General features: G+C 45.4%; 1 protein-coding gene across 1 annotated transcript in view; it reads right to left on the minus strand.

Annotated features, from left to right (window-relative positions):
- Positions 1-24,685, minus strand: part of SIAH3 (siah E3 ubiquitin protein ligase family member 3) — a 39,795-nt gene extending 15,110 nt beyond the window's left edge. Inside the window, exon 1 of the mRNA XM_035553435.1 lies at positions 24,551-24,685. Coding sequence (XP_035409328.1) covers positions 24,551-24,685 — 135 coding nt within the window. The remainder of the gene's footprint in view (positions 1-24,550) is intronic.
- Between the last annotated feature and the right edge of the window lie 2,089 nt (positions 24,686-26,774).

Below are 26,774 nucleotides of genomic sequence, written 5' to 3' on the forward strand. Positions count from 1 at the left end.
ACGATCAGTAGCTGTAAAATGGCAAAGTTATAGTTCAGTATGCCCTTCCAGTTCAGTCTGGCATCATCCTGATGCTGGCATCACCAGGCTATTTCACTCCACTGACTGTAAGGGGTGCTGAGGGGGACTAAGTTGAGCTCAGATGCAGACATTTGGTTTTTGGGTCCCACACTCAGCCAACATGAATCCCAACCTGCCTCCTGCCTTGGCTCCCAAGATTCCTCTTCACCCTCAGTTTTTTAATTCTGCCTCTTTCTGGTCTATCTGCCTGGCCGCACACTGGCTTTTCCCCTTATTGCCTCAAACATGTCCCCTTGTCCTTATGTTCTTCTTAAGATTAGTGCTTTTATGAATTTAGGTTCTCCTAATGACACCACTGCTCTTCACTGAATTCTATCTTAACCAAGCCACTGTCAACATCCCACTCTGAAACCAGGCTGCTTTTAGGATTTCAGCTAGCTGGCTGGAGTACCTCCATTTGCCCTCTTTTTTTTTTGTGGGAGAATGTACCCTGACACTGACCCTCTGGCTGATAAACTCTATACCTAGTGATCCCTTATGTGAAAGACTCCATGTGATAAAGCAAACACCCCTGTTTTCACCAGGGTTTGCTGCCTCTGAAGGGCAATGATGCACTGGGCTTATGTGCAAGGCCTAAACTGCCAAATAAAGGAGGTCTGGGGATGGATGTGCCAAGCTCAGGTGACACGACCTGGCTTAGAATCTTTCCTTGAAGGGACACAGAGCAGACCATGTCAAGGATCATGTGGTATAGATGGTCAAGGACCAAATCTCAAACTCAGGCGTTCTCTCTAATTTATTAGCCTAGGCTACCTTTATACAGGCCTTTCCTGGCTCTGTGGACAGGTGATTCAGTGGTTCAACTCACAACTCACATGGTGTGGCCTGGTGGGAACAGTCCTTGGTCTCTCCCAGCCCTTGGCCACCATCTAGCAGAGGCACCTGCTGGCACGGGGCAGATGTGGAGAGAGTGCTGGCCACCACATGTCATGGATGACAGCCAGCAGGTGGCTGGGCCTTGACCTGCTGCGGTTTGGTGGATACAACCATACACAAATTTCCTGAGCTCAAAGGAGGCTCAGCTTTTGTGGTCACATCGGAAGAGTTCATGTGCTGCTTGAAGGTTAATGGTTGCATTGAGTCTGTCAGCCTTCAGGGTCATCTTCTGACACTTTCCCTAAGCACTTGGTCATTTGGAAAGGAAAAGTAATAAGCCCTTTCCCATCTTTCTTTTGACATCTGATGTCAAGATGCAGCTACATGTCAAGTACGTGTGTGTTTTTATAAGGAACTATGTTAAAAAACATTCCTTCCTTCAAGTGCACACAGTGTCAGCAGCTCTTTTGGAACAGTTTCAGCTCCTCAGCTGCACCGCAGCCCTTCTGCGGCTAGAAGAGGGCATTCGGGCTTTACCTTCCCTGTCAGCTGAAGAGCACTGCTCTGCAAACTGCCCTTGAAATCAATGCAGCTGCTATATTAGAAATACTTAACACATAAATTGTAGGACACGGAGGCAGTGCACGTTACAAGGCATGATAAGCGTGCAGCGAACCTGCTGTACAAGCTCATTTCAAAACCCAGCACGGACACCTTGCTCTCTCTCCTGCTTGGTTCGGAGCTTTAGGGGTGGATGTGCTTGTGAAGAGACGTGGGTAACCCCATCCGAACTCTGCTCAGCCAGAAATGGGGCTGAGCTTCCTAACACATCATATATATTTTTTTAATGCTGATGTACCCACACTGCAGGTTCTATGGCAAAATGAGATTCCCCACCTAATTCGGACACTTTAGCTTGAATCTGAGGATGTCACCGGGTGGGCAACGGTTAAAGAACATTAAAACAGGAATAGAAGTGCCTACCTACATTTTAGTAAGTGTTACCATGGGTCTTGATAGTGAATGTAGTAATAAATAATTATAAATGTGCACTTTACTGTGGAGCAGCTAGACAGTGAGGGAAAGAATGGGAGTTATCTGTGCAAGTTTTCATGTGCCTGGGCATGTGAAAGCCGAGGAGACCACTGTAAAGATATATCCAGACGGCGTTTTTATTTCCAAGCCCACCAAGGAAAACTACATCTACGTGTGTAACTGTTAGAGCCATATGATCTGTGTTCACAAACCTGAGCCTATAAAAAGACAAGCTCGTTTGCTGGGGAAAGGATTTCTCCGTGAAAAACCTAGAGGCTCTTTCGACGTGCCAAATTGATTTCTTTGTCTTCTCTTCAAGCACGAATATCAATTAAGCTGGGGTTATGTCCTGGCTTAAAAGCAGGGTGAGATTTATGTGAACAATCAGTTTCAGTTACAGGGAATTAATCTTAAGTGTATAGTACAGGCATAGGACTGCATTACTTTCCTTTTATGTCATTTGTTTCCTGATACTGGCACTCGGGAGCAAGGGTATCTCAAGTAAAATTGGCTTCTCATTATACATCCAAATCCCATCAGCACAGCTACAGACACCTGGCGAAGGGTCACATTCAGTTGAACATGCTCAGCTGCATGCAGGGGACATCATGCTTCACTAGAGGCACCTCAAGGTTTCGTAGACATCGCTGGGGAAGGAGCTGCATCCCTGGGGGACAGCACCAGATGCTGAGCAGCCGGAATGGGTCTCGTTTGCGCTGGAGCAGTACATTTCTCACATGGATGCGTTACTGTTTTGCCACCCTCATTATTTCTGCTGTTATTATTTCTCCAGTGCTGAATATAAGAGATACCTCATGAAGGATTGTACGGAAATGGTGAACCACCATAAATCCAAGTTCTTGGCTGAACAAAGTCACCACTGCAGCCATTGCTCCTACTCTACTGAGCTGTGCTGTTACAAGCGCAGGGACCATGGAGGTTTTCACAGTTTGGGTACTGACGTGAGGGAAGATAAATTTAGTATTTAGCCCTAGTTTCTGTGGATTGTGTTTTACAGGAGACAGTAGCTGAAAGAATCCAAGCTGAAGCTCACTGTATCCACAAGAGATGTAGGTACGGACTCATGTTTCTTCTAGCCTCAAGAAGCCGCTCTTGGTTGTGTGATGACTTCACTTCAACAGGAACAGTGCAGTGCGATACTGGTCCTGATCCCTCCCACCTTGAGAGCACCCCAGTGGGAAGTAGGAGAAGTGGCTCCCATCCCGCGAGAGGGATTTTTACCTTCAAAGTCTCTCTGCAAGTGGTGGATGAAAAATAGACTGAAAGCTGCTGCCAGGGAGTCATGTCTCCTGCTTTCCACGCTGTCACTCTGTGTTGGCTACACTCACAGATTAAATACAGGATTTAGACCTTCAGGGAGTATGTGACTGCCTGATTGTGTACCCAGAGAAGTACAAGTGGGAGAAAGCTGAGCTGAACAAAGTGGTCTCCTAAGATGTCATCCCCCTGCTAATGGGACTGAGCCTGGTGTTTGCTGTAGCTGCAGAAGGGGGTGGGAGGAATGATACTAAGCTCAGCAAGAGCAGGGATGCAGTCTGAAATGCTAATAAGAGTGTTCCCTAACTGTGGTGCAGACAATACTGGTGGCATGCAAGCCTGGGATGGTGACATGACCTCCCAGTAATAATACACAACCTCTCCAGAACTGAGATCTTGGTGCTCAGCAAAAATATTGCTTGTGGATGGGCACACTTACAACCTCCTCTCTTCCTCAAAACATCACTGTGATCCCAGAATCCAGCTACACTGTCTTAGCTCAGACAACTGAGAAGGAGCTGGCAGAAAGCCTGCAGAGCAGAGACTCACAATATGAGAATGGTGAAATGGCAGAGGTAGGGCTGTTGAGGTGAGGATATGCAGTAGCTAAAGGGTTCAGGAAGAAAAACACCAACATGGGAAGTTATAAAGTCCTAGGTGGCAACATAGAGAGATGGAAACTGGAAACTCAGCAACAATGCAGTAGAAATGTGCCCTGCCCCACCTGATGGCTGACTGCCTGGCCAGCAAGGACTCATCAGGTGTGTTGTCTGGGACATTGTGCATACTAATGCTTTCCCTGGTAGCACATTAAATTCCAGCTGTCTCTTGTCTGTATCAGCCAATAAATAACTGTGTTATACTTCAAAGTTTTGTAAATTCTACTTACAGAGTCTGTTTGTGCATAGCAAGGGGTGCCTGAACAAAGATGTGAACAAAGATGACCTAGAAAAGAAGGGTTACACTTTTTTTTTCCAATGTAGAAAGCCAGCAAGACCAATAGAAGAAAATTCAGTTTCTTTGTTCATATAATCTCTCTTCATCTTCATCCTGTCCCCAGCCAGTTAAAAGAAAAAAAACTTATTTTGATTTGATGGTGTATGAGGGTAACCACAAAGGCAAAGGGGTAAAAAATACAGCTTGGGCTGTATTTGCAGTTGTACACAAGTGGAAAGTGCTGCATGTGGCATGCCATGATGTTGAGACTTCTTAAGTAGAACAAAATTCAGATTTTAGTAAGTCACAGAACAAAATACCTTTGAAGATGAAGACTATTTAGTTAGTAGAAGGTGACAGTCTGCTGGGCTACAGTATCTACAATCTCAACAAGAGAAATCTGGTAACATTTCTACACTCTGTGTTTCAGAGTTTGGAGATCACAAAAAGAATTCCAAAACAACTCAAAGAAAAACTGTGATTCATCTTACTGAACATCAGAGGTTCACAGGCCTATGAGCTAGCCAATAGAGGCTAAAAGTCAGAGGAGATAGCAGGATCCTCTGGGCCTGTCTCCTGATCTGCTTTTGCATTTAACCTAGGTGTGCCTATTTCCATCCACTCAGTAAAATGGAACCCTGCATTTAGCCAGGTATCTTCTGTATCTGGCACAGGAGAAGAGCTGAGGACAAGAAGAGAAAAGTCACCAAGGCTGTGAAATGAAATGAAAATAAGGGTGAAGTGGGTTTGGCTGGAAAAGAATTAGCTCTCTTCACAGTAGCCCTTATGGTGTTGTGCTTTGGATTTGTGACCAAAACTGTTTTGATAACAAGCTGATGTTTTGGCTGTCTCTGAGCAGTGCTTGCACAGCATCAAGGCTTTCTCTGTTCCTCACTCTGACCCTGCAGCAAGCAGACGGGGTGGACAAGGGGCTGAGAGGTGACACAGCTGGGACAGATGATCCCAGCTGTCCAAAATGATGTTCCATGCCATATAACATCATGCTGACCAATAAAATTGGGAGAAGTCTTGCCAAAGTGGCTTTTGCTTGGAGACCAGCTGGGCATCAGGCTGCTGGTGGGAAGAGGTGAGTTGTTGCTTTTGTATCACTTGCTCTTTTTTCTTCCCCTTCCTTCACTTACTAAACTGTCATCTTGACCCATGAGTTTTTCTCTTTTTCTCTTCTGATTCTCTCCCAGTCCCTGCTGGAAGGAATGGCTGCTAGGTGCTTAGCTGCTGGGCAGGGTTAATCCACTGCAAATAGCAAATAGGGCAAATATATGTTACTGAAGACCAAAAGGAAATGGATCCAGAAATTCCATTTCCAGATTCTGGAAAAGACCAGAAAATAGATGTTTATATGAAATAAATCAAACCCTGTGGTCCCCTGGCAGCATTGCTGAAACATGCTGAAATGGGAATGACATTTCTAGGGTTCCAATGCCACAGAGCAGGCAGAGAGCCACAACCTGAGAGCAGCTATTTTATTGGAGCTTATAACACCTGATTGCATCAGACATGAAGAGATGTTCCCACTTTGTATAAGGTCTCAGCGATATTAATACTATAAACCTGAAAATCCTCTTAGAATGGCACCAACTGTGGAAGCACTCACACTTACTGAAGAGCAGTTTGGCAAACAAAGCTACAATGTGACCCAAAGCTAAGACTGAAAAAGCAGGAATGTGAACATTTCTGTAATACTGAGAATGACACGTTTGGAAACAAACACATTTGTGCCGTGTATGGAAAAGACACTCCAGAGCACCGAGCCATCTCTGTGCTCAGTTCAGCGGTGGGGAAAGACCTTGTGAAACAACACTAACGCAAGGCAGAAGTGACAAACAACAAACGAGCTGGTCCCTGCCGTTCACCACTGATATATGTGTGATCAGCCCAAATGACAGCAGCAATCCCAGCCCTACAATAGAAACACCTATAGGGAAAAGGCGGTAGGAAACATTTCAAGAGCTGATGCACACCAGTTGACTGCAGTGGAGGAACCATGTGAGCGGCAAGTGGTGTTGAGCACCATCAGCTGGAATTGCCAGGGTTATTTTGTGATTTGCATCAAGATGACCAGAAAATAAATTCATAAGCGAGTGGCATGAAGCCAAGACCAGCGCACTGGCTTTGTAGTAGGCATCCCCCAAGGAAATAGGCTGAGCTGGTAGTGAAGACAGGACTTGTGGTCTTCATCCCCAGCAGATGAGGGTTAACCCATGCTGTGGTAGCTTGTTTATGTTTCAGGTGTGATGGTGAGCATCTGCCTGCTGCCAGGATGAAGAAGAGGGCTGTAGGCACAGGGTAACACCAAATTTTTAAAATTACACATACTTCATCCCACTGACCGACACCGCAGCACCATGTCTTTAGGGCTCCCTCCCTGTCCCAGTTGCTATTATTATTTCACAAGAGCTCCTGAGGGTCTGTTGGCAACCTGGTATTTTCTGGCCTTAAGCCAGCTTCCTTATGAGTGTATTAACATCTCCTTGTCCCTCTGTGTGTGATGAAAATGCTTAGGAGGTCTGGCAGGCAAATGTGTTGCATCATCACTTTAGCAGCTTGCTGTGCTATGCAGTTTGGGTTTCTTGCTGTCCTCCACCTCACTGAGGAGGGACCAAGCAATAAATGGGGTGTGATAAACCCAACCTGATCTGGTGCAATTGCAGTGACAGGTTTTGGGAGTGTCTTTTTACATAAAGTGCACTTGTGGAAATGTGGCAGCCTGTTGTTTTCAGATAAATGCAAATAAAGAAGGAATGGTTAATGTGGGTCACTCTCCCCTGCCTTTGGATGTGGTGAAGGACACTGCGTTAAAGTCTCCTAGCCACCACACTGACATTTCTGAGTATGGAGCCAGCTCTGGCACCCTCAGTGTCTCCTTTCCCTGCCTCCTCTGGGACAAATTGACCCTGCCTAAGTAAGAAACAACTTTCCTAATCACATTGGGATCAGCTCAGATGGTGGAGAGGGTAACAAAATTAGAGCTTTTAAACCATTATCTCTTCTCCATGAATGTCTGCATTAATACAAGCCTGCAGAGAGGTAAGGGAAGCTGAGCTATGGCTGATCTCATTATAGCTTGAAAAAATAAAAATGTGATGGAGCTGGTCCATGGCTGTAAGAAAACCAACAGACTTTTTGTAAGACACAAGAAAGGGCTGTCTTCAAGCCCTGGATGGTTATATTCTGGTTCTTGATTAAAAAAAATGAAATGATCTCCAATTCCTCATACCTTTTCCTAGGACCCACGTACAAGCTAATATATACACATACACTTAGTCAGGCAGCAGGCCCATAATTTCATATTATATGTGTCATGCCATAGTGTTTTAATCCTGTTGTCTGCATCCTGTTTGATGTAATAATTTATTGTAATATTTTACATAACCACAGGTGATATATTGTATAGAGAAGTCAGGGAGCGTGTCTGATCTCCTTACTATGACAGGCAATAACTGAAGTGATATGGTTATTGTACTCAGAGAGAAACACGAACTCTGCAGAAAAACTGGCCTGGATGAAATAGGGAATAGGACTGGATTTTGACAATTGCAAACTAGACAGCTATCTGGCAGATGATACTGTGGTCAGGAATTTTATCATGTACCATATTTTTCTTAAAAACACCTATTTCTCACATAGGAACTACTTGCTTATTTATTAACATAAATAAGGAAAAATCTTATAGTCAGGACTACCCTTTGATTTATTCAAAGTGCAATTTACTGGAGAAAAAAATCTCTATTTATTTATAAATGTAAGCAAAACTAAGAAGGTCAGAAGTCAAACCAAAATATTCTGAAGATGTCACAGTCACATGGGTTCATTACAACACATACAAGCCCAAACCACAAAGCCAGCATCTGGAGATGGGGATGTTCGGGGATGTTCAGAGATGTCCAGCCAAAGAAGATCGACCAGTGAACTCGGGCACTGGACTCCCCAGTTGTCCTCATGGCTGAGTTTTCAGCTCACTCCCTGCTTCTGCTCAGACCACTCTGGCTACATCTCTCCAAGGTGAAGCTGCTGCAGCGAAAGCTAACCCTAACCTGGTGGAGAAACCAGTAGCATTTAGCTTCAGGCAAGAGATTGGTCCCTACCCCTCCTTTATTTAGCATCACAGACTTAACCAGTGATTCTTGGGCTTTGATACTGTGCTTTCTGTGTGCAAGCATCACTTCTGCAACACATTTACAGAGATGTGAATAAATGCATGCACGCACATTTAACACATACACACATCTTCTTCATCACTCCAGTTTGGCAGAAACCTGAGCCTGTTCTTGAAATGCCACAGCTCAAATATAATCCCCTGAAAGAGTTTGCAATGCAGATCATTCCAGCAATCTGGTTTACAGCACAGCCCGCGAAATGGTAATACTGGTAACAGACTGAGATGGGAGAGTAGGAACTTTTTAAACCTTACCACTGAAGTCTATTATGAAACTACCCTCTCCGTCTACAGAGATTTAATTGCTACCTGACTTTTGGCCTCATTATATTCCAGATAATTAATCCCCAAGTACTAGGTTTTCATTCTGCCCCAAGACACTTCAACAGGTTTTCTTTGCAGTGGCCCTGAAATGATCATTTCCAGCTCTCGGCACTGAACATGCTGTGCCAAGCAGTTTAATGCATGCCCATTAATAGCGGACCACTTTGCTGTAGTAAAGAAAAAAAAAAAAAGAAGAAAAATACAAGCCCTGCACTATCATCAATTTCACTGTGAATTTGAATGATCAGAAAAATGCAGATTTGACCACCTGCTGGAGCATTACCCTGTTGCTTTCTGGAGAGCTGGGTTTGCAGAAGGGCCAAGGAGCCACACGGAGCTTCAGAGCCGGTTTCTCTCTTGTCCTGGGTCATCCCCTGCCCAAGGAGAAGTAACTATGCTCATCCAGAGAGAAGGGAGCCAAACCAGTCTCCTTTTTTGGCATTTGAAACAGCCTTCCATTTCCATTCTTCCCTTTATTCAAGTCCAGCTGCCAACCCCAGAGGACACCAGTTCTCCAGGTTCAAAGGTGGCTAAAATCTCAAGGAAATGAGAATAATGCACTCCCAGTTGTGAAACGGGGACATAAAACTCAGCTGCCATTTGGTCCTAAGTAAATTCTACCACGGATGTAATTCAATCAAAACTTCCCCCTTCCTCATAAATAAGCAGCAGAAGGCAGTTGCTGTAGTTTTTTCCTCTGTGGCTATCACTCAACGGAGGCAGAGCTGGAAGGCAGCATCCCGCGAGTGATGCCCAGGGGCAAACAGAAGGCATCTTGCATGAAATTTGCACTTTGGCCCCTGGAGACCCAACAGCATCTCTATTTTGTCTATAATTTGGGTGACAACTTCGATGAGATGATGCCGCACAGGCTTGAAAGTAACTTTCACAGTTTATTTTCTAGGCTGTTGGGGCTGGCATGACCATTCCATCAGGAACTGAAATGTTCTTACAAAGCTCATGATTCATGAACTTTGAGGAGAGGTAGGGAATGGGGTCTGTCCTCCAATGGGCACGTATTCTTGTCTATAAATGCAATCAGCTTACATTTACTTGTCATATTTTTAGCACTATATCTCAGTTTGTTTTATGTAACAGGTGTCTGGACTGATTATCTTTTAAAACAGCATAATTAATGGATTTCTGTGCCTTCAGAATCAGAACTATTTTGATCAGCTTTAAAAAAAAACACCCTTGTTTCTGTTCATACGAGGTGTGAACCTGTAAGCGTTGAGCCCCTGAGACTTTCCCCAACTTCAGAAGAGGTTTCATCTCTCATTCCACAGAATTACTGAGGACGCCTCCTTCATTAACAGAGAGGAGACTGGGACCTTCTCCTTTCTGCAGCACAGACCTTGCTTTAACCTCAGAAAGGCTTTTATTTTTCCAGCTCTAAAGTGAAGGTAATGGTATTTATAAGCAGGCTAGGAGTTTCTACTTGAGGAACGTTTTATGAAAGCCTGGCTATTTGCCAAAGACAAGCATGATATTTTCCAGACCAATGAGCCATTGCCTCTCTACTGCAGAATGAGAAAAAAAAAAAAAAAAAAAGCACATGAAGATCCAGTCTCTGGAAACAGGAACTGCAATATTCATTTGGAAATGGGGCATTAAGGCTGGTCAGAGGCTGGTACCAAAAGGATGAGGGAGTGGAAATCCCACAGCTGGCCCCACTGGTTGCCACAAGGAGCGGGACAAGGAATGTTCCAGGGGTAGATGCTCTGCAGGAAGAGGTGCTCTCTGCCTGCTCCTGGCTGGAGAAACTGGGTAGGTGAGGGTGCTACCATGGGACGAAAAGTAAAAACAGCCGTCTGGCAAAGTGTGCAGAGAGCTGTGACTCTGGTTCATGAGATAAGTGGCAACTTGCAGACTTTGCTGCTTTTTACAGAGTGCTGAAGCACCGATGCAGACAGCAGTTTTGCAAGCTGGGGTGACTTTCATGAAGTCTCAGAGGGCAAGAAGTGCTGATCCAGCAGCTGAGATGGGCTGTAACTGCACCTGCAAAGGCTGGAAGGGAGAGGAGCGTGGGGAACAGCCGCTAAGGAGGGAATGGGTTGGTGCAGTGAGCACCGAGGGAACGTAAAACTATTGTGAAACTATTCCAAGGAAGGGGAATCTCAGTGAAACAATACTAACCTCTACTGTTGATTAGCTGAGATTGATTTTTGTGGGGTTATTTCATTGCTTCACCCACCCCCAGCAAAGTTAGTTTGAGTTTTACAACAGATGCAGCCTTTCTGTGGGAATATCAAAGTTCCCCTGAGCAGGAGTGGAGGGATACTTGAATTTCCAGGCTTTTTGTGGAGGATGTCAAGTTGCTGCGATTTCTTTAACATTCAGAAACAAACAAACAAACAAAAAACACTGAACACAACTTCTGCCCAGTTTCCTCAAAACCCTTCTGAGGCAATCAGGTGTAGTTCTTTTTCTGCTGAAAGCGTCATTTCTAATCATCATATTTTGCCTATAGGCATGTTGTGATTTCTATCACTGAAACACATTGCGTCTATCCTGGAGACCTTTCTAAAAGACATCAGGGACCTGAAGTTGTGACCTTATGCTCCTAAGACAGGATTTTGGGTTTGTATTTGTGCAACTGGCCTGGCTATGTTACTGTAAGAGCCTATTTTAGCTTTAAAAGATGTAAATTCAAGTCTAGGAGGCAAGAAAATTTCCCTGTACCCACACCAAAGCTTCACCCTGTTGATCTGTCAGAGATGTTTCAAAACAGGAACCCTGCTTTTGGCTACCCATCTCCAGCTTTGCAGGTTCCCTCCAGATACCTGTCCTCAGCAATGAATGAACCATGCTGTGAGAACACAAAGTAACTGGTGAGAAGAGGAGGGTGATGTTTTGCAACCCACACTTTGTTTATGCCAAGGAAGGTACAAATGTGCTGGCCCACAGTTCCTGGGGTTGGTGGCTGAGAGACATCTTGGTGATCCCCAGGGACTGTGGGATGACCCTCACATGAGGGATTGGTGCTGCATGTCCAGGAGGACTATATCCCTGAGCACTCTCCAGGAACGGAGCAGACATTTAACTTGTTCCTCCAGGAACCCTTGAAGAACCACGCTGGCAGACACAAATTCCCTTCCCAATTACTATTTGTTAGTGTCTGTGCATCACTTAACCCAGAAATGGGTTGTTCTTGATAACAGTCTCCTCTTCTTTGGCCATGACAGGCCAGGAGCTTTACGAAAGTCTTTGGTACCTACTGTGTCAACAGAAGGGTTGATTTATGGCCCACTTAATGAACACTGTTCTATTACATATTGATTTGCTGTGTATTTAATAGTTGAACTTAAAAATGATGTGAAGGCCATAACTATGTTAAGCCTGCATGCATAGAAAAACACTGTGACATAATAAAGCCAAAAAATTGTTTTTGACCTGCAGCTGGTGCATCCTCTCCCTCAGAACCTACTAAGCATCATAGCTAACACATTCTTTGAAACATGTTTTTTTCTCAGAGGTAAACTCATAAGCTAGCTAATTAAATACCAAATTGGTTATTGCGGGTGTATTTACTGGGCATGAAAAAGTGATGCACCTCTGACATTCCTCCCTGTAAATATGTTTTAAATAAGTCATTGGTAGTTAATTACCATACTGTAAAATTAAGGCAAATAGATGTATTTTAGATGTTATAAGTCAGCTGCTTCATGGTAATTAAATAACATAAATGGATTATGCTTAGATAAAAATCCTGGAAAACTGGGAGCCTCACATCATGGTATGGCATTTATTGCTTCCCCAAGCATCACTTCTGGATTAGAGGAGGTACAAAAGATATGTCCACGTTAGCAATGAGGGCAACACAGGAAGAAGGTGAATCCCAGGTGATTTATGGTTATCTTCCAAAGAGTTTGGCTTTGCTAGGGAAAAGCACAGAGGTCACTGCACTGACACATGCCTTTCCAAGGCAGCACCTTCAAACTCAACATAGGTGGCTGAATTTTACTCTGTTTGGAAACTGAAAGCAAAAAGGCTCTGATTTTTCTGTCTTTTTGTAGTGAAAAGTCCAGATGTTGGTGCAGATCCACCCTGAAAACCCAGTGCTCTACAAGAAGGGCAATTAGAGGGCTATGCATGCCTCATGGTGTTCACCTCTGACCGTTGCTTTCTGTCTGCCCCCACGTCCTCCCACAGCCCCAGGTGGAGCGGGCATCCTCTGCTTCCCTCCTGAAGGCAGGCGGGGACAGTGTGATGTGTAACGCTGGGGCAGCGTGATTCCTTCCTTCCCTCCCAGCGGTGGCTGCATGCTAACCATGGATTAATGAGACCTCGAAGTATTACTTAACGCTCCTAAAGTGCTTTATATTTTCTAAGTACAGTATAGAATCATAGAACCATAGAATAATTAAGGTTGGAAAAGACCTCCAAGATCATCTGGTCCAACCATCTCCCTACCACCAGTGTCACCCACTAAACCATGTCCCTAAGCACCATGTCCAACCTTTCCTTGAACACCCCCAGGGACGGTGACTCCACCACCTCCCTGGGCAACCCATTCTAATGCCTGACCGCTCTTTCTGAGAAGAAATGTCTCCTAATTGTTTTAATTGTTGAAGAGTAGTGCTCTTTGTTCAACACTTTGTTTTAATTGTTGAAGAGTAGGGGCTTGAAGTTTCCATTTTTCCACTCATCAGGGACGTTGCCCAAATGCCAGGACTTTTCAGCTATGATGGAGAGAGGCTTGGCAACTACATCAGCCAGTTCCCTCAGGACCCTGCAATTCATGTCATCAGGTCCCATAGACTTGTACCTGTTCATTCATAGATTCATCAGGTGGTCTCGAACCTGCTCTTCACTTACAGTGGGGGGGACTTTGATCACCCAGCCTCCATCTGTGGGTTCAGGGAAATGAAAGTCTTGGGAAGCCCACCTACCAGTGCAGACGCAGGCAAAGATGTTGCTGAGTACCTCAGCGCTCTCCATGTCTGTCGTTACCAATTAGTCAGATATAGAAACTCACTCCTAATATAAGAAATTAGCCACCTATAATCACTTACACACTACTATTTTCACCCCTCAGTCTATTTTCACAAATGTTAAAGGCACATGGTGGCCCTTGGGGACTCTTCCTGTCACCCCATTGCAGCAGCCCGAAGGGAGCTGGGTCCTCTCTTGTGCTCTTCCTCGAGGCTCTGTGCAGAAGGGATGCCACCTCTCACACAAGGGCTGGGGGATGGGAAAGAAGCACTCATACAACCCCTGACAATCGGCAACAGATTTCTTTATTGCCGGGATGTCTTGCAGGTGAGCCTGTGGGATGTCCATGTTGTTTGGTGGCTCCAAGCTAATGCTTGGGATGGGGCCTGCGCAACGAGTAAGGAGCTCGTCGGGCACTCCTGTGATGCTGTTGGTGCATTCGGATGGTAGGTAGCAAAGACATGCCAGGGTAGTCCCAGGTGTGATGTGGCCGAGGTGGATCCACTTCCATCGGTTTTATAGGGCCCGCAGCAAAGGCGGGGCAGTGGTGGCCACTGTGACCTCAGCAAGCCTCTGTGATGGAGTGGCCCATGCGTGGCCAAAGGCAGCTGTGTTGGGAGCGGCCTGGAAGATGCCCTCAAGTGGAAGAAGGAGGAGGGTTGGGGGGGCTGGGTGCCCCTTTTCTGGGGCTGGCTCCCCTGGGCCATTTGGCTTGCCAGAGAGAAAGACTGCCCCTCGGTCACAGGGACTGCCCTCCACCACCCATCCTGTGCCCTGGGTTTATGTTTAACACTGTTTTTTAGGTAATTAAAATTAATTTACAAAAAAGAACAGAAGCAAGGTGCATCTTCAGCCTTAACTCCCATGTGCAGTTTGTGCTCTAAGTGAAGAATTTCTTCCTCACATCACATCTAATCTAAATCTCCTCTCCATTTGTCCAAAGCAATTATTCATTGTTCTATCGCTATGCTCCCTGATAAAAATCCCTCTCCAGCTTTCTTTTAGGCCACTTCTATGGGTTAGGTTAGGTGGCAAAACTACAGGACCTTGCAAATTGCAGCCTTATCTACCTTGTTCCACATGTTCCACATGACGTTTTCCAGCTCAGGCTCTAGCCTCTCATCAGTGTAACATAGAATCATAGAATCATTCAGGTTGGAAAAGACCTCCAAGATCATCTGGTCCAACCATCCCCCTGCCGCCAGTGTGACCCACTAAGCCATGTCCCTAAGCACCACGTCCAACCTCTCCTTGAACAGCCCAGGGACGGTGTGTACCATGATCCCCAATACTTTTTCTGCAAACGTCACTTCCAGCCATCTGGCTTCCAGCATCTACTTGTACATGAGATTTCTCCTCTCCAGGTACAGGTCTTAGCATTTGCTTTTGTTGAATTGCACGATGTCAGCTCATTTCTCCAGCCTGCCATACTGAGATTTTTTAATTTCCATAATGATTAAAATTTATTATTGCTGAAGAGTCACTGCAAAACACATGAATTGCTTAACGTGCTTTAAAACTCTCTCTTAAGTACAAGAAGATGTCTTAAATGGGCTTCTAACATTTTACTGTTATTACATCAGATACATGAACATGAAGGCAGGTATCATCAGTCTTAAAGACTTATTTTGAAGAATTAATTTAAGAAGTCTTTAAGAATTTGATCTCCAGAAGTACAAAATATTCTTGCCTCCAAAAATGGTAATAAGGATAGCTAATTCCTTGCTAGATAAGGCTAGGGCTAGCTTTGTGAGTCAAGGTCACACAGGCTATGATAATCATTAAGTGATTAAGGAAAAAAATAATAAACTTAGGTGGCTACAATTAAGCTTCAGCATCCACATTTTGAGCCTTAAATATTTACAGCCCAACTGTGAGATTGGAAGAGCACACACCCCAGCCTCATTGACACCAAAAGCATCAGCATCTTCACAGTATTTGTGGCAACACGGCTGTTTTTGCAGATGGGCCCCTCACACACATACAGAAGCTTAACCTATAGCAGAGGATTCAAGTATTTTGTCTTCCATCCCAAACCTCCTACCTGATGTCAGAGAACTTTGCACAGCAAACTTCTGACCCAAGCGCTCTGTGCCCCACTATTAGCTGGGGAAGTCTGATATGAGACTGTCCCAACGAGGCGAACATACCCACCAAGAGGTCGTAGGGTTGCTCCCTGCCACAGAAACAAATTATGTATAAAACTGGAATTGGGCTGTAGGTCTTCTCTACTGCAGAGGGCAGGACCAGGGTCTCGCTCCTCTTTCACATCTCAGCTCTTTGCAAACACCAGGTGGCAAAAGTCTTACTGGAGGGGCCAAGTTGCAAAGATACATTAGCCAGGACTGTGCAACTTGCCTGTAGGGAGCATCGAGGCCCCTTTTTTTTTTTTTTTTTTTTTTTTGTGAAAACCAGCACAGAAGCTACCGCAAGTTTCTTCTGTGCTGTAAAAGTCAAGAAGCAAAAGTTACTATTACAAAAAATGCTGAAATTTTGCTTTTGGCATCAATTAATTTTCCCTATGAGTGAGTAAATAAAAGGTCTTCCCTTCCCCAACATCTGCTTCATCAGACTGCGTTCTCTTTGCTATAGGCTGTTGATTGGTCTCTGGCAAATTAAAGTTGCTTTAGTTAAAGCAGCAAAAAGCAAAATGCCCAGATACAGCCTGGATTTATCTGTGAACTAGGATGTTTTTCTCCTAATCACCGGCTTATTACTGAAAAAAGAAAACTAAAAAAAAATAAATAGAAAAAACATTTGAAGCTTAAAAATTATTACGAGATGCCTCCCCAGTAAGCTTGTGTTTAGCTGCAACACTAAATTATCTCCAATTGCCTTGTGAAGCTGCTGGAGATTAAGCTGGCTTCAGATCTGTTTTGCGATAGTGCTTTCATCTTTTACCAACAGCCTGAAAGAAAATTCAGCCTTTATAATCAGTTATTTACAAACCAGTGGTTATGTTTGTGTAACCTTGCATGACCTTAACATTTTTGAGTCTCCTTTTTGAAATATTTTCTACGACAGAAGAAACACAGGAAAAGTTTCATTTATTTTTAAAGCTACATTATTTCCTGTATGAATTAGACTCAGGAGATTCCAGGCAGGAATTGCATCTGGAAGAAAGATTCCTGTTTGCTTCTATGGGACAAACCAGATGAAGCCATTGTGACTTACTACGAGAGTTTCTATCTGTTTTCCTGCAACACTTTAAATCTCAACCGTGGCATAGCTGTGAATTGCCTGCAAGTAAAGACACTTCTGTTTGCAAGGAAAGAGCTTGTGTTACATTGCTGTCCTCTTTGTGTTTGAATTCCACTGACGCTGGAGTGTGGCTATGGAAAAAGTGTCTTTCCACCCAGTCCCAAAAGCCTACATAACGAGAGGTCTAAGCCTGTGTACGTGCCTTGAGATAGCTGTTTATGGGGGATACCACTTGACTTACCAGGGCTAAAGTTGTCCCCCCAAAACATTTGCTAGAACGATGGCAGAGAGGAAATTATATGAGCCAGACAAACCTCTGGCCACATAATGACTGCTGGGAACACTGGCCCAGGCTGCCCAGAGAGGCTGTGGGGTCTCCTCCTGGGAGAGCGGCACAAGGCGCCTGGACGGGGTCCTGGGCACCCTGTGCTGGGGGGCCCTGCTGGAGCACGGAGGTGAACAAGAGGTCCCTTCCAATCCTAACCATGCTGTGATTCTGTGAGCAAGTCCAAAATCCAGGCAGGGAAAGGAAACTACACTACCTACATAGCCTCTCTGCTTTGTACCTCTTTGAACAGATAATTAACACAATGCACGCACCAAAAAGCAGGTCTGAAGCATTAGGGATCCTGCTGGAGGGGGAAAGTAATCATGAAGCAGTTAATTGAATAAACCCAAGGAAAGTTTGTTCTGCTGGCAACCATCCCATAAGGAGAATGAAAGGCAGATTTGGCTGAGGGGATTATTTGCTCCACGGTAGTCTCTCAGTGCTCTTAAGGAACATGTTTACTGTTGTGCCAGGGTTCAAAGCCTTTACAGATAGATGTTGAACAATCTGTCCTCTCTCCTTCAGAATTTATTTCATATTGCTTGTAAGTACCAATGTGGGTGCTTATCCCAAAGCATATTTTGAAATATATCTTACTCTCTTTTGCCACTGTTTGTCTGCCACAGTGACCCTCTTCCCAATCCGGGCTAATTTCATTAACTGCTAGTATCTCTGGGCTTTGGACTAGTGTAATGATTTAAATTATGAGTTTAAATCGTCAGATTTAACTGATACATCGTCAGATGTAACTGATATAGCTCAATCCTTTTCCACCAGTGTCAATCTTCTATGCTGACCCTTGGATTCCTGAGTATCTCCCACATATCAGTCTGTCTCCTGTCTTCTTTCTCTTCATATATTTCCCACACTTTGTCTTGATTGTTGCTGATGCAAACACTCAAGACTGCCCTTGAATCCCTTGTAATGCTGTACCCTTCTTTGTGCACCAAGCTCTGTTTTTATGTAGGATTGTATGGTCAGAACAGTTCAGGTTGGAAAGGACCTCTGGGCACCATGTTGTCCAACCCCAGAGTTATGTCAAGATGCTCAGGGCTTTGTCCCATCAAATTTTTAAAATATCCAAGAATGGAGATGGCAGAGACCCTCTGGGCAGCCTATGGTAGTGGCACACTCTCCCATGGGAAAGACTTTTCCCCTTGTATTTAGTCAAAATATCTCTTGTTTTGGCTTATGTCTGGTCCTTCTTGTCCTTCCAATGTGCATCTCTGGGAAAAGACTGGCTCTGCCTTCTCTATATGGTTCGATTAGTTAATTGTAGACTGCAATTCCCTTCTCTTCTCCTGGCTGAACAAGCCTGGTCCTCTCAGCCTCTCCTCCTCCATGCTGTGCTCCAGCCTCCTGACCAGCCTGGTGCCCCCCATTCCAACTGGGAGTGGGGTCCCAATACAGCACCCTCGGGCACATTTCAACCTGAAGGTAACCTTAACTGTTCCCTTGTCCCCACTGCCCTACACAAACCCCACGTGGTGTGATTCACTCTATTTTAACTCTTATTAATTATTTGGCTTATTTGCCACACGGCAGTCCCTGAGAGAGGAAGAACATTTTCATCCGCTGCTGATGTGGTTTTCTGCTCCGTGGCAGCCGCCTCCTTGTTTGTCTGAAGTGTTTATTTGTTTTCTGCACAAGGGGAAGTTACTGAATTCATCTTTTTCTGTCTCATTTGTGCTCTATTCCTCTATTTCTCTTTCCATTCCAGCTGACACTTGATGCGAGAGAGTGTGTGATCTTGTGGTTAAGATATTCACAAGGACCCATGTCTCTCCTCTGCCATGCATTTCCCAGAGGCTGGTGGGTAATTCTCCAGCCACTCTGAAGCTTAATATTCCATGTGTAAGATACCAGCAACAGCACTTGAGCTGTGCAAGTGATTTATTTTTTTTTACTGGGGAGGCCAAACTGGAAGGAAAAGGGACTTCAGTGCAGAGTGAAATTGCTCTAGAAAGAAAGAAAGAAAGAAAGAAAGAAAATAACAGAACTAAAAGCACCACATCTGGTGTGGAAATAAGTGGTTAATCCCTTTCCAGAGCTCGTTCAAGTATTTTTACCTTTTAAAAAATAATAAATAAATAAATAAAATAAATGTGCAAAGCACTTGGAGGTCTCTGCCTTTCTCCAAAGATGCTTTCCTGCCGTTGCTGAGACTAAAGGGGAGAGCTAAAGATAAATCCATTAATGTTATATAAGATGCTCAGAAATGCCTCTAAATAAATAAAACTGCTGTAAATTGTACACATGTATGTGTCAGGCAATTCGTCTGCAGTGCCCGAGTGCTCTTCCCTCCTTAGATGAGAGCGCTGCGGGAGAGCTGAGCAGTGCTGCAGGTGGCTGTGAGCAGCAGGTCACCCAGAGTAAATTCTCAGGAAATCCCTATGCAGCACTGAGATTTTACCATTTTTCAGCACAGCCCTACAGCACTGTCCTCAAAAATCCCTGGGGGTAAGAGCTTGGTGGGAGGTTGTGAGGGACAGTCGAAGCCACTGCCCTGTCCAGCTGTTTGCTGCTGCAGCAGGGGAAGCTGCTGAAGGTGGTTTTGCACCGCCAAACCAAAGCAGAGATATCTTTTTGCAGCACTGACTGAATCATGATCGGGCTCCCAACGTTGGGTGGACAACAAATGGCCACGACCCCACCAGCAGGACCTGCCTGCTGGAACCACTGTCCAGTGCACCGAAACAGCACGTTGCAGGCTTGTAGAGCACTTGGCTTTCTTCCTAGTGGCATCAAAAAGTGGTGACTGCAACCTATCCCTTAATTTTGTAGCATTCCCTGTCTTGCTGATGATTGTTTTAAAACAGGACTTCATCAGTCAATATGTAAATTGATGTCACCAAGCAAGTTGATGTTTGGATTTTATTTTATTTTTTGAAGGAGCTTAAAGACAAATAAGAGACTTGACGTTGCAATGAAGTTAGTGATGATTTCCTTCAGCAGGAGTACAAAAAAAAAAAAAAAGCCCAAATTAAGGTTACTATATGACAGATAAGGAAATCTTTTGCCTTAAGGGTTTTGTGTTACCAGCAATGAGCAGCATGAGAATGCAACAATAACTTGGAAGAAAAGGCACTTAACGAAGAGACAAACTGAAAAGAAGGAAAAATAAAGCAGCCTGATAAGGTGTTTAACTTCCCAACTTCCATCCTTTTCACTTCCAAAGCACATATGTGCACAGGCGGGCTGAGAAGTAGCTCCCACGGTCAGATAGAGCAGGTGGAGGAGAGCTCAGGACCAGGCACAAGCCAGCATTGCAGGGCAGCAGTGGTCCTCATTACCTCCAGAAGAGCTGATCTTCATCCCCCACTGCCCCACTCAATCCTGGGTAAAGCTGGGCAAAGACTGCCACTCCTTCCCCATGAAAATACTGCAGGATTCTTGGTTTTTCCCCATTCCACCCCGAGCCAAGAGATGCTGACGGAGGAAGGCACTGGGGATGACGTGCTCCCTTTAAACTCAGTTTTTTGGGTTGCTTAAGAATATCAGATTCTCTCTGAAAAAAGTTTCTAAGTGTCCCCCCTTCAGAAATATGGATAAAAAGTGTGCTGGGTGGTCTTTGATACCAGGGGAGAATCTTAACGATGAAACATGTCGTGCTATTTGTAAATTCTGACTTTGAGGAGTTTTAATGATGCTCGGGGACCTGGCCGTGGGACTTTTAATGTCTGGGGCTTGCAGCACCACACTCAGGGTTTGGCTTCTCTCCTGAGACAACTGCCAAAGCGTGCTAATTAAAGCCAACGGTGGAAATTTCCGGGTGTGACTTACATCTGCTGGGAAGCACACCGAGACCTCACGACTCATTTCACGTAATCAAGGCTTTTATGAAAACACCTTGATTTCCCCCACACCCTGTGTATTTGCAACAACAATTGCTTTGGGACAGTATTTTTCCTGAGGGAGGTATTGCAGCCGTTGTGCATCGCTCGTGTATATGTATGCATATACAGTGTATATGTATGCAAACTTGCCATCCCCTCTACCCCGTCTCCAGAGCTGTAGCATGCCAGGGAGCACCAGTTAACATGCATTAAAAGTATTAGCACAGAAACTTTGGGAACGTCATCTCTTCCCCTCCCTCTGCATCCTCCCAGAAGGTTTTGTGATTTCTGATGCTGAAGCTCAAAGCTGCTCTGCTTTCCAACAGGCTCAAAGAAAAGCCTGTGCCACCCTGCAACCAGATCGCTGTGCTGTGGACCCGTGTGGTGTACATGTGTGGGTCTGCGAGCTCCAGATCAGTGGGTTTTGGGAGGGGAGAGCTCCTGGTCCCCAGCATCATCTGCTTGCTGCATCCGTACAAAAGGATTTTGAAGCCTGTCCGGCGTTAATGTAGCCCTGTCCCCAAGCTGGGACTGGAACCTGGGATTGCAGGCTTCAGGGGGGCTGCCAAAGCCCCTCTCACCCTGGTTATCAGGCTCCTATTGTTTCACATGGGAAAATGCCACCTGCCCCCCCAAATCCCAGCCCTGCATGGGTACCTGTGCTGAGATGGTGGTGGAGGATGGCAGGGGGTTGTGAGCCGTACGTTTCAGTGCCTATCTCTTCCCTTAGAGGACGTATATAACTAAGTCTCATGGGGGTATAATGCACCACAGCACTTTAATCCTGCTGGGGATTAACTGGATTACAATGCTATTTGGCCGGCCACTGTGCAGAGAGCCAAGCTGGTGGGACAGGATTCAAATCTTTCCTCTAACTCAGCGCAGACTTTCTTCTTGCTTTAAAAAACACCTAGAACACAGACTGGCCCAATAAACCACGTTGTAAACCTTTTTGAATGTACGATTAAACTACTTATGCCCTCCTTCACATCGGCATCATCTCATAACTTAATTAATTCCTTTAAGTCCTATGGGGATGACTGGCCATGGCTGCACTGCGATCCCGTGTTGTGCAGGATGGACCTGGGGGCTCCCCTGCCCTCTGCTGCTCACCAAGTACTTCACATGGTGCCAAATTTCTGGTGCATGCCCACAATGCCCAACCACGGGTCCTTGGTAGGGGGCTGGATGCCACCACATTTCCTGAGCGCTCCCGTGGGCAGAAGGGGCGAGAACAGGGGTCCTGCTGTGATGTGGCTTTGACGAGTTATGCACGTTGGCACTGATGGAGGAGCTGACCTGTGTGAGGGATGTCAGCGTGCATAGTCACAGCAGAACATGACGCCTGCCATTCGTCATTTGCCCAAGTCAGCCCAGAGCCCCCTCACTGGGGCGCTGCAGAAATACAGAATAAGGTAATCCCTTTGCAAAGAGCTCACAGTTGTGGGGTAAGCACAAACATTTAAGCCTTGAAGGGAACGGAGAGGAATGACATTGCTCCCAGCCCTTCTTTCCTAGCAGGCTCGTATTCATTGACCACGAACCTTAATACAGTTTTCACTCCACTTGTCAATTGTTAAGATAGATTTGGGGGCTGTCAACAAAATGTTACAGATGAAATGACCCGGCTAGAAATAATAGACTCTGAAACACCAAAGAAGTCATAATACTGCAAGCCACCACGGAGGGATAGGTCCAACCCCAGGGCAGAAACAAGTTCACCTAGCTGGTCTGTGACACCAAATTTTGGACAAAGCACCTTGCTCGCTGGAGGTGACCCCTTTCCACGGCCAGGGAGGAGAAGATGGGGTGACTGCTTCATGTGGAGGTGGCTCACTTGTTGTTGTTTTTTTTTTTTTTTTCTTTTTTTTTTTTTTCCAGCCAAGGTTTCTTGTCAAATTGTCCCACCTGCCTGCTTTCAAGAGCCACCAAGACAGTACTGAGACTGTTCATCTCTCTGCTGGGCTTTGAGTCCAAGCAGTAAAGAGCTTGGCCATGGGGATTTTAATGTGCTGAAAATCCCCATGTGTTTAACAGAGAGCAGCTGAAGCATCAACTTTTTCTGGCAAAATGCTGCAGGTTCTGCTGTAGTGAATCTGCAACTTGGGAGGATGTGAACAGATAAATTCAGGTCCTGTCCTAGTTACCGGGGCAGAGACCCATGGACACCCCTCTGTGTGCTTGTGTGGTGTCTTATCAGACAGACATTGTAATGTGACCTTCAATAACAATTTGCTGCTTAGATTTTTTTTTCATAATTAAAATTAGAGATGAAAGTAGAGGGAGACGGTCACATAAAAGGGGTCAAGTACAGAAGCATTCATTTACCAAATCTCTCCATGCACTCAGGAAGGCGGGTCTTTCTTTCTGCAAAGTGCTTTACCCATCTGGGCAGGCAGATCCCTTTAAGATAATGACAGGGCTGCGGGATTTTTAAGCAGCTCGTGTCAGTGGTGGCCGAGGATGTGATGACATGAGAGGCGAGCCTGCACTCCAGCATCCCCTCACAGCGCCTGCCGGCCGGTAACACTCACTGGAAATCCTCCCCAAGCTGGTGTTGTGCTGGAAACCACCTCTCCCTGCCTGAGACTGCAGATATAACTCTGGAAATCTCTTTTTTAGAGGGCGCTGCAGTTTGCATCAGGCGGATGCTGCTCCGAGGTGGGGGTTACCCCATCAGCAGACTTCCCGGAGCAGAAAACCAGAGCCAGAGATGAGTTGTCCTGAATTAAATCCCCTTCTGAGTTTGCATCAGTCGCTCTGCAAGTCAGGTCTGCTTCCAGCAAGAGAGATTCACTTTGGTAAAGTTGATTCTTTGCTACCATCATAAAGTAATTAAAGCCTCCCAGTCACTTTCTTCCCCCACCGCTCCACTGCTACATGAAAGCATCAGTGTTCTGGCATAGGCAGAGCTGTTGACACTTTGTCAGTAAAAATCCAGAACCGTGCTAGTGAGAGAAATGTTTTATGGGGGCTATAAATAGTTTTGCATTAAGGCAAATGTATTCTCCCACCTTAAAATAGATTCACCTTGCAAAGGACGAAGGAGGCTTTCCACACCAGAGGGATGCCTTCAGCCTCCCCTCGGGAGGCAGAAACAGCTTTTTTTTTTCACCCAAAAGTGAGCGCGACCAACAGCCAGAGACCCCCTGGGCTGTGTGTGGGGGGTCTCTTGCCCTGCTCCCTGCTGCTGGCCAGCAGCACATTGTCACACCACCAGCAGCACTAGCTGTGCCAGAGCCCTTTTAACAAAAAAATGCTAATTCATCAAACAAACTTTTTTTTTTCTTTTTTTTTTTTTTTCCCCCCAAACGCTTGCAGCATGCCTGCTTGTCACACAGATGAAAGGAACAAGGAAACTTTGGTGATTTGGGGAGCAGCGACTTCCCGCGACCGCCTCGAGCAGCGGGATGCTCTCCCTTCCCTCTAAAGTGGCTCCTGCAGCAAAGACAATGCAAACACCCCCTCAGCTGTGTTAAACAGCACTCTCCCTCTGCTGCCGGAGGGAGATTTCAATCCCCGTAGAGAAACGCCGGCGGGAGGGGGTTAGGGATTAGGGAGAGAAGAAATCGGAAGAGGAAAAAAAACCCATCTTTCACTCACCTTCAGGCTGTGCGTTGGGTTGACGACGCAGACAAGTTGCCCGGCGGCCGAGAAAACCCTCTTCGCCTTGTAGTGCTGAAACCGCAGGTGGATGAGATCTAAGACAGCCCCAAAGCACTGGGTGAAGAAAAGCATCACAACTTTGGTCGTTGCTGCTGCCGGCGGCGGGCAGGGGAAGCGGTGAGGCAGCCCCTGAAGTCCTTGAGCCCGGGGTGGGAGTGCGGTGGGCGAGCGCTGCGCTCCGGCACGGCTCAGCGTGCCTTCATATTCATCATCAAAATAAGACGGCAAGAGGCTTGCAGCAGCGGGTCGGCCAATGGAAAGGACAGAAATGTTATCCTTGAGGTCCGGAGACAGCCAATAACGAATGCCTCCCCTCCAGAAAGTCCCTGATGAATTGAGCCTGGCGGAGAATGTATTATTGAACATTACCATACATCAGCACATCGCATTTATCTTGCGATTACAGCCGGGCGTACGTAAGGCTGGGGAGATAGGCAGGCAAAATTGATTGCTTAACGTCTCCATTTATTAATTGGCTTCATTTAGCAGAAAGCACCCTAATACTGGAGCTAAATGGAAGGGGTAGGAAAGAAGCCCACCAGTGAAACTGTTGGAAAGTAGCAAAATTAGATGGAGCAGACTACATTTTGCAGCCCGGGAGGAAAATCAAATATGCAGAGAGAGTTACAGCTCCTTGCAGGGGTTAAGCAGAAGTAGAGCTCGCTATATAAATAGATTCACGCCTGTGCATTTGCAGGCTTCGCTTTGGATTTTTGTCACTCTGATGCTTTCTAAATGTTGCATTCTGCTGTTTCGTAAAGGAGACATTCCCAGCACACAAACAATGCGTCCCCGCACCCCCCAAAAAAGTATAGGAGACATCAAGCCTGGGGTCTAGTGCAACTTGGTATAACTCCATGCAAAGTCAGCAACATTCCCCTGATTTACACTGGCTGGATCGGGTCCGCTGGACACTGAATGCGATTGCTGGATGCTGGAACTGCAAGAGCATGAAAAGGCACGGAGCACGCTTCTAAAAATAATGAAATACATGATGCATGAGAGCACACGCACGGAGACGAACTTGCACAGGGGGGAAAGTGGCTTCTGAATCAACAGAATAATTAAACATGCGGAAGACTTTTGCTTGTCATTCATCTGCATATCAGTAGCTGGGAAATTACTAATTAGCCATTGGGTTGTCCTAGGTATTAAAAAAAAAAAAAAAAAGAATTAGGGAAGGACAAGAAAAATAAGATGCTTTTGTGTATTGCTACCAGCGTGTATCTGTGTTGGTGGGCAGGGATCCTTTTCAAGCCACCGGCTCTCATTAAACAGGGTTCCTCATGACCAGGTTTTCCAGGAGGCAAAAGCACTGAAGCAGCCGAGGGAATCAGAAAGCCCATTTGTTTCATGGGACAATCCTGTGTGATGTGTTGCTCTGCTTGTTAATAAATCAAAGAGGGCTAATTTAATTAGCTCTCTGCCAGAACTTCCTATTAGGGTGCTATTTAGGATTGCTAGCTAAGTACTCAGATGGCTTATTTAGCCTTTGTAATCCTTTCCCCCCTCTTCAAAGCAGATAAAAGTAGTTTTTCTTTCTTCTTTTGCCTCTTTTTAAACATGATCCCAGCCCTGGGGTTGAGGTTTCTGCTCAGGACGGAGCAGCCCACGTACAGCACCAGTATCAGCCTAGAACGGGATTGTCACTGCTGCAAGCTCCTAAATCAATACTGCAATACTGGCTCTGCCAGACTGCAGAGAGCCCGGGCATAAAAACAATAAAATAACATAAAAATAAAAAAGAAGAGGCTCAAGCAGATAAATAAGTTGGATTTTTCAAATATCGGAACAGCTGACGACACAACCTCCCCCCAAAAGCATTAAAGATGGGAGGAATATGTATCTCGTGGTTCTTAGCATTCACTTGTAGATGAGGAGATAATTTTTGCAGCGTTGAAAGAGATTTGGAGAATATTTTCAGACAGGCTTAAGGACAAGCGAGTGAATTGATTTGCTTAAATGTATCCTTTCCTCTGTTCCCAAAGTAACTGCAGGCATCCAACTATTTATTATTTATTTATTGCCAGTCTGTAGCTGGTAGCTGCACAAACACTTCAAACCAGTAAATTTCAGCCTACAAATCACCAGTGCAAGTACTCTGCCACTCAAGTCCTAAATGAGCAAAAGGTACTCAGCATTTCTGTTCATTGTTGCCATT

The sequence above is a fragment of the Cygnus atratus genome, chromosome 1 (genome assembly GCF_013377495.2).
Source record: "Cygnus atratus isolate AKBS03 ecotype Queensland, Australia chromosome 1, CAtr_DNAZoo_HiC_assembly, whole genome shotgun sequence".
NCBI classification, from domain to species: domain Eukaryota; kingdom Metazoa; phylum Chordata; class Aves; order Anseriformes; family Anatidae; genus Cygnus; species Cygnus atratus.